Here is an 8809-nt window from a genome sequence, read left to right on the forward strand (position 1 = left end):
AATATTAAAAACTAATTAATAACAAAAAACTAAAGATGCTCTTATAGAAATTCTATTCAATACGCTTTTATTATATTCCTTGACACACGTGAAACAATCTCATCATAACTCTCGTTAGTAGCTATCAACAGAAATCCAAGTTTTAAATCTACATTCATTCCCCTCCTCATTCCCATTGTATGATTCATTCAAAGACTCACCTTTGACATCTCTGTGAATGATCTGGTTTTCATGGAGGTATGAAAGGCCACGAAGCAACTGCTCAGTGTAGTTAATAACAACCGATTCCTTGAAGGCTCCATATTTACTCAGCAAATGAGCTACAGATCCACCTGGAAGACAATTTATTTTTATAAAGCAGTAATTAATAGAAACTTAAGACAAAAATAAAATTGTTATCACACTTCGGTTACTTAGGCTCACACCGTATGCAAGATCAAATTCAACATCTGACATGCTAAATGCATCTCCTAGTTCAAAAAAAGTAAGACTACCATGAAAATTTACACTTTGCCATCTCAAAAGTCTATCAATTAGGGTATATTTAAAGAACCTCCAGAGATAGGTTTCTAGAGAGTCAAGATTTCAGAAAGCTTTCAAAATGAACAATTTATACGGGAACATGCCTCTGGAAACTCTATGAACTTCGATGTCAATCATTATAGAAAGGCTTCAGGCCTTTTGTTCATAGGGTTACTATGAGTCATGCTTGACTCGATGGCAATCAACAACAACATTTTTGAAATATGTAATTCAGCTTTCAGCCTTCTCAATGAAAATATATAAAATGCCACTCACTGACTTACAAAAGAATGTCAACATGTTAGCACTGTTAAATGAATGGGTGACGGCTAGCACCCATCAGCTGCTCCATGGGAGAAGGGCGTGGTCACTGCTTCCATAAAGATTCACAGGCCTGGAAATCCTACTGGCTGTTTGACTCAGCCCCTCTGGGTCAAGAGAGGTCGAATCCACTCAACAGCCATGGGCTTGTTTGGTTTAAAGAGCATAAACGGTAGAGACAGGCAACACCAAAGGAGTCTCCACATCCTACAACTTAGTAGTGCTGATGCACCATACCAATCAGCCTTAGACGAAAATAGTGTTGGTAAACTCGGCTTGTCTATGCTGTGTGTGCTGATGAAAACCAGCATCAGACACTACAGTCAACTAGTCTATAAACAGAAAAGTATTCTTCAAATAGAAGAGAATTATGAAATGAAAATAAGCAACTGTTCATCAAAACTCAAGTCATTAATTTTACTACAGACATTCTACGATACAAAAGAAAATTCTACTTTATTTGTTCAAGTACACAGTAAGATTCCATTTTCTGCCCATTTTTTATTTCTTGACTAGTAAATTTATTTTTATACTGTCAGACTAAAACAATTGTGTACTTAATCATACAAATCTGGATCTTATAAATAAAGTACTGTTGCCATGAAGGCAATGCTGACTCAGCTAGCCTGCAGGTCAGAACTGGGTGTCCATTGCTGTAACCTTTACAGGAGTAGACTGTGAGTGGGTCTGAACCACAGAACACGTTACTAGCAGTGAAGTACTTAACCACTCTGCCAGGAGGACTCCTGGGTCTGGTCTGATCTGTTGTTGTTGTTGTTGTTGAGTACTGTCAAGTCAGAAACAACTCACAGCTGACCCTCAGGTGGGTTATCAGACACTTACACAGGAAGAGACTGCCTATCCTTCTCCCATGAAGCAGCTGGTGGGTTCAAACCATGTTCCTTTGGGATTGCAGTACAATTTCTTACCACTTGGCCCTCCTAGATCTGATACACTGTTGTTGTGTTGTTAAGTGCCGTCGAGTCGCAGGCGACTCATAGCGACCCTATGAAGGAGAGTCCTTGACGCTTGGGTGCCTTTCATTCTCTCTCCAAGTTCATAGGGTTTCCAGAGGCAAGCTATTATGGAAGTGGATGCCACTCCTCCTTCCATGCTTGTTCAATCGGGGAGCTCCGCCCCACTCTCAGTCGGCACTGGGTAGCCAACCATTAACGCATGTGACACATCCGTGTCACAGTGTTCAGCCTCACAGCAACCACAAGTGACCGTGGGATGGCAACTTGTACACCAGGGCTATACGACCTAGAGGAATGTCTGAACAAAAACAACGAAAGACTGGCTGGAGGGCCACAAACTAAAAGTCACCCACCTTTGTCTTGGTCACACCGTTTTCATAGGTTTTTAAAAAAACTACTGGGAATATACCCCAAAGAAACCACAACCGCCACCCAAGCAGATATATATGCACACTCATGTTTACTGCTGCTTTGTTCACAATAACCAAGAGCTGGAAACAACCTAAGTGCCCATCAACAAATGAAAGGATAGAGAAGAGCTGGTATATTCACACAATGGAATACTATGCTGCACTGAAAAATAAGGAACTCATGAAATATGATACAAAATGGGTGACCCTGGAGGACATTTTGCTGCGTGAAATATCTCAGCCACAAAAGGACAAATATTGCATAGGGCCACTGTTGTAAAATGGGACTGACATCAGGGTTGAGGAAGACTGAGAAAGACGGGATAAATAATGTATACTGAATTGAAACAGATGAGGGAGAAAACCGTTAAAAGGGATAATATGACTAGGTATTATTGTCATGACAGGAGTCCAAAATTAAGGCTGCACAGTGGAGTAAACTTGGGGGAAGAGATTGTAGAACAATGAAAGAATTTGTCTTTTACTTTTAAAAGAGAAGAGCGAATTGAGTGGAGGGGCTGGACAGGGAGAATAGTGCAACAATGAATGAATAGTAACCCTAAGTCTGTAAACTTTCATTAAAATAAACAAAATTCTCATGAAACAATGCTATATAATTGCTTCAACAGAAACAATGAGGGGAAAAATGAAAGTGAGCTAATAATAAAGACAAAACCAAAAAGTTAGCAAGTGAGTATTTTCTTTAAAAATGAAAGACAAATCATAACTTATAGTTAATGATATACTGAGAGCTCTAGTAATTATAGGGAGCTCTTGTGGCCTAGTAGTAAGAAGCTATGCTGCAATACTGACACACTTGCTTGGTTCAAATCACCAGTTGCTGTGGGAGAAAGGATGGGCAATGTTCTCCCATGCAATTAATTGCCTCTGAAAACTCGCTGGAGGGTCAGCTATGAGTTGGTTCCAACTCGATGGTAGAGAACAACAACTAATATACTAAGGCATTATAATAAATCAAGAAATTAAATAGATCATGAAAGCATTTTCTCTAAATGTGTATCAAATGGAGGGCTAAACTACGCATCTCTATTTATAGTTTACCATGTGAACATACATACCTGCCATCCATTCAATGAAGAGATTGTAGTTGCTCTTCTCACACGTAGCTCCTAACATCCTGATGATGTTGGGATGATTCAGATGACTCATCATTCTTATCTCTTCTCTTAATGCTTCTACCACCTCCTCCTGCTCAGAAGATGTGTTTCTAACATATGTCACCTGTTCCAAACATGATTACAGAAATGTTTTGAAACCGGGTAAGTTTCTATTTCTAATTTTCATTAACGAACTGCTCTAAAGTAGACAAGTCCATTAGCTTATACATTAATTAGCTTCTGCGCTGTGGTGGTATCAGCAGTAGGAAACTTTGATGCTAATTCAAAGGTGGTTGGATTCTCTCATGGTTTGAATCCACCAGCGGCTCCACAACAACCAGGTAGTTTTCCTCGTGCTATTTACAGCCTCAGAAACTCAGTGGAAGGTCACTTATGAGTAGGTTCTGCCCTGATGGCAATGAGTGGGAGAGAGTGGGACAGCTTTATGTTCATGGACACAGGACTGGCATCTCCCAAGTCAACTGAGACTCTTGTAGACACGGATACCTCTAGCTTAAGTCATGAAAAAAAAATCCATGAAAACTGAGACATAATATTCCAATAGTCTGAAGACAGTAAAAAAAAAAATATGAGAAAAGCCTAATTACAGAAAAAAATTAATGTCATTTAGAAAAGGTAATTTTATTTGTCTTTCACATGTGATTATTATAAAAAGTAAACCCACAGAAATACCAAGATGGTACCATGCTAGTAACATATGGCTAAGAGAAACAGAAAACCATACTATTATTAACTATAAAAAAGAAAATAAAAATGCTTCCACAGGACCCATCTCAATACTGCATCTTACTGTCATCACACTTACGCTTTTATTAACAAAACTCATGATGTTCACGGTACCCATACGTTTCCCAAAGCTTAAAGAACTAAAGGACCATTCCTTCTCACTTGCTCAAATTTCATCTTGTAATTTTAGTCATTTCATTTATAGGCCCTGCAGATATTACCTGTTTGACAGCCATTAAAGTTCCGGTTCCCACATCCTGAGCCTGGTAACAAGAAGAAAATGCTCCGAGGCCTATCTGTTGGCCCTTCAGCCACTCCGTATCTTCTCTGTAAGGCTGCTTTGCTTTGGTATGTCCTGGTAGAGTCTCTGGTGTCTACGTATTAAATGAATGCAATCTTTTTACTATTAAGTAATATTTTGTGAAGTTAGCTGTGGCAAAACATAACTGTTGTTCAGTCTGGCTTCCCAAACCACCCTTAAACATAACCTCTATATGTATACTGATGACCAATGTCAAATGCAGACATAATCCCCATTAAACAACCAACCAATAACGTCTTCAAAATAGCCAAGGAATATTCTGCTCAAACTGATATATAAATGTTACTGTTCTGAGATTACTAACTCCATGAAAAACCTGCTTGCAACAACTAATTTATGTTAAAAGAAGCATTTCTCAATTAATTTAGCATGGTCCAAGAAAATTCTCTAAGCTTTTTTTTTTTAAAGAATCCACACATACTTACATCCTGTTGGATGATGATGATATCTTCTCCATTTTCAACCTGCAGCTGGGGAACGAGGGGTAGGGCATCCTGAGATGCTGACATTGCCATGGCAATTGCTAAAGCTTCTTCTTCTTCAGCTTCCATCTTTTCTTTGCACTTCTGATTATGACTCACATCATCTTTGTAGGTATCATCATTTTCAGCCTTTTCAGGAGAGAGGACAGCAACTTCTGATTTGAAAGTCACTGTTGAATCACTTGAAGGCATGGATGCTTCAAGAAGGTCCTCGATACTGGAGTTTAGCTCTGTATTGACGTCTAATCTGCACTTCTCCTCTACCGGGGTGAACACCGTCTCGTCGCTGGGGATAACAGCACTGCTACCACTGCTGCTACCACCAAAGCTGTCATCACATTTGGAAGTACTGCTCAGATCAAGGGTCATGGTATGCTTTGCACTTTCTTCCTGTTTACTTGCATTATCTGGGGTGGGTCGAGATGCCTTTGGCCTGTGTATATTACTAGAGAGCACGGGTCTTGACTGAGTAAAGATTAGGGAAAGTTTATCTGAGTCTTTGTTTTCAGAAAAGGTTCTCTGAAACTGTAGAGAAAATTTGCGCTGGGTTTGAGGAGATGCGGAAGGTATTTTACAGGGAACAAATCCCTGAGGTCTATGCTTGGAGACATCTGGTACCGTGCCAGCTGGTACAGATGGGGCAGATGAAGAAGGGGTGGACAGGGCTGGGAAAGCAGACTGGGGATGAGGCGATAGAGAAGAGGAGTTCAAACACTGACTATGGGGCCTGCCTTTTGTTTGAACCACGGGCTTTGGTTGTTCTGTTGTTGTTGAACTAGGAGGTCCTACCGAAATGCCGGCCAGTCTGTCAGAAATATCCTCTGAACTAGCACTCAACTTTGCAGTACATAATCCTTTTCCAGTTTTGTCTACATGGACCGTGTGCTCCTGCGAACTGTTCTCCGTGGCTTCTGGATAACCCTTCGCGGCAGATGCCTGCACAAAACTGTCATGCTGACCATCCAAAGTGTCTTCTAGGCCCAGCTGGATGGCCTCAGCAATCTCTACCTCGTCGGCAATAGCCATCAAACGCCGGCGCATCCTAGTGAAGTGAGTGGAACCAGAAACATTCAGCATTTCTAGCAGTTTTGAAAACACGTGGGGCACCGCAGTAACCATTCTTGCAGAACTCAAGAAGATCCTTCGGGAGAGTTTACCAACCATTGAGTGAGAATTATCGATGGACTGCAAAGCAAAGGTTAAGAGGGACAGCAGCTTCTTATATCTGAAAGAAAAAAAGCCAACATCACCACATTCAATCACGATTCAAATGACTGTAAAACATATGCAAATAAAACAACAACAGTCAGTACAGCAATGATGAGAATGCTCACGCACTGTGAGCATGTAACCAATGTCACTGAACAACCTGTGTACAAACTGCTGAATGGCAACTGAAACACAATAAAATACTATTGGAAAAAAATACCTGAGGGAATATACAGATGAAAAAGGTGCTCGGTTAGTCTGTGGTGCTGTTGCTATGTATGGCTGAGTATGAACAAACCAGTAGCTAAGCTTCCAATGGGCTTTCAGATGCTGTGAGCTGCATGGAAGGAGACTACTCCTTCCTTCTCCCAAGGAGCAGCTGGTGGATTCAAACAGTGTGCCTTTAGGTTGGTAGCGCAACTCCTTGCCACCAAGTCACCAGTTTGTACACCTCAAAAATAATTTTGATATGAAAATGCTAGATTTCTATGTCAATGAAAATATTATAGGCTCCAGTATTTTGGAGTCATCTAAAATGTTCCCTTTTTCAGGAGGTTGGATAGGAATAAACAAACAATACATTTTCAGAAGAAAATTTACCTGACTTCAACAGGCTCAGCTTGTGAAATGTCAGTACTGACAATATGAGGGTAAAATTCGGCAGGAAATTCCAACAACAGTCGATCTATAAGACAAAGACGGCCGAGGAGTTCTTGCCAATTGTTTGATTCCATTTGGTTTCCAAGAATACAATTTAAGACATAATCCACACCACCAATGCCAATAGACCCTATAAAACAAGAAAGTAAAAATAAGTAGTTGAAAAACATAAATGGTATTACAATCCAAAAAACCCATGACCATATGGACAATAAAAACATTTCAAATTATACTTAAGAAATTTGTATTTCTTAGAATCATTTTTTCCCCTTAGAATCATTTCTAACATTAGCTGACTGAATAAATTTGTAAAATTACTTAAAAAAACAACCTCCTGTTTTGCCTAAAACTGCTCTAAGACAGATGATCAGATTAGAAAAACAGCTAAGGAAAACAAAGCAAACAAACAAAACGCTATTAATTTTAGGCAAAAAGTTATTACCAGCTTTAAGTATTTCTCTACCAACTGCCAATTCTCCTGCTTGGCCTTTGCATAATTCCAGCAATGTTGATATGGACAGCTGGCTTGTACGGCTAAAAATGAGAGGAAAGCAACATCAGTCCTAGATCCTGGGTAACACAAACAGCAGCTGGAGGGAATTGTAAAGAATGTCTTGTAACAAAGTGGGAAAAGGTGTTTTTTTTTGAGTGTTTACATTTCCAAGCAGTATTATTTTTGTCACTAAGAGTATTCACTCTAAGGTCTTGTTTTAAAAGATACTGCATTTTCTTCTAATGAAGTACAGAATCTTTAGTATTAACTCTCAAGAAATGATAAATAATAAGTCATATAAAAGAGGTTTTTTCCATTACTATATACCTTGCAAACATGAACAAATACTCAGAAATTTTTAATACTGGGTAGTTATTGTTGTTATGTGCCGTCAAGCTGATTGGGACTTACAAAAATTTCTTAAAGGTTTCTAAAATCCTTCCTATTCAAAATCCTTATATTCTCTTGTAGCCAGGGTACGTTCCAAATATCAAATAATCCCATACTGTGTTTTTTTTTTCTTTTATGTTCATTCAAATGATCAAGTAAACAACCTAAATTCAGAAATGCAAATTGCAGGCAACTGAAGAAATATCACAAAAGTGTTAAAGTTTTTTAAAAAAAAGTTGTCTAACACTGAAAAAAGATATGATACTGACATATGCACCACTGTGCATATATGCATGATAGTTTTTCCTATGTATTTTGTAAATGATTTCTTAAGTTTCTCCACATTATCATGCGCTCTTTAACAAACAAAACAATCTCTGTGTGTAGGCTTTGACAGAGAAAAGAATGAAAGCAAAACAGATGTAATAAAATAGGAAAGAGCAAGTAAAGACTCCCTTATAAACTATGCCCCTTGGCTAGCAGAGAAAGAGAGACAGGACTGGAGAGCCGAGGAGTGGAGAGGGTTATGGTGGGGAATGGGGGTGCAGTGGCAGAGGCCAAGCAAAGGGGACCCAACTCTTCTTACCAACTGAGATCTGCAGAGATGAAAACTACAAATAACTGTCTACTGTGGCCATTTGAAAAATTTGTGGAAATAATACTTTGTCTTAACAAATAGTTTTTAATGAGACTAAACTTTTTGTTTACTATTTTGTAACTTTTTTTCTCCCAAAGTCAGTCCCAATTCTTCCCTTGCAGCAGGGTAATAACTAATCTAGCTCTGTCTTAATACTTTCGTCTCTTCCAGATATTTCATATAAGCAGGATCATTCAACAGTTATCCTGCCTGGCTGACTCCTTTCACTCTGCACATTGTCCAGACTCATCTATATGGTATTATGTACTGCAACGCCATTTCTCCATATAGTTTAATACTCGACTGTATAGACCACATTTTGTTTACTCATGCATCAGCTGATAAACAAGCAGACTGTTTCTACTTTTTGGTTATTAGTGATTGCATGTAATAAATGAAACGTGGTCCCATATTTTGTGCTGGAGAAGAGAGAACCAAAGACCACGAAGAGCATGGCCTATGCGCCTTCTCACTGTCACTCTCAGTCCCCACTACTGCCCCCTGTTGTTGTTGTTATGTGC

At 39.2% G+C, this 8809-nt stretch overlaps 1 protein-coding gene across 1 annotated transcript in view; it reads right to left on the bottom strand.

Moving 5' to 3' along the window:
- MAP3K1 (mitogen-activated protein kinase kinase kinase 1, E3 ubiquitin protein ligase) overlaps nt 1-8809 on the bottom strand; it is an 89163-nt gene that overhangs the window by 6041 nt on the left and 74313 nt on the right. Inside the window, exons 12-17 of the mRNA XM_006891534.1 lie at nt 7211-7302; nt 6709-6898; nt 4843-6124; nt 4317-4469; nt 3310-3472; nt 201-332 (exon numbers count right to left, since the gene is read on the bottom strand). Coding sequence (XP_006891596.1) covers nt 201-332; nt 3310-3472; nt 4317-4469; nt 4843-6124; nt 6709-6898; nt 7211-7302 — 2012 coding nt within the window. The remainder of the gene's footprint in view (nt 1-200; nt 333-3309; nt 3473-4316; nt 4470-4842; nt 6125-6708; nt 6899-7210; nt 7303-8809) is intronic.

This window comes from Elephantulus edwardii, unplaced genomic scaffold, assembly GCF_000299155.1.
Source record: "Elephantulus edwardii isolate Elephantulus edwardi_28Jun2011 unplaced genomic scaffold, EleEdw1.0 scaffold00099, whole genome shotgun sequence".
In the NCBI taxonomy this organism is placed as follows: domain Eukaryota; kingdom Metazoa; phylum Chordata; class Mammalia; order Macroscelidea; family Macroscelididae; genus Elephantulus; species Elephantulus edwardii.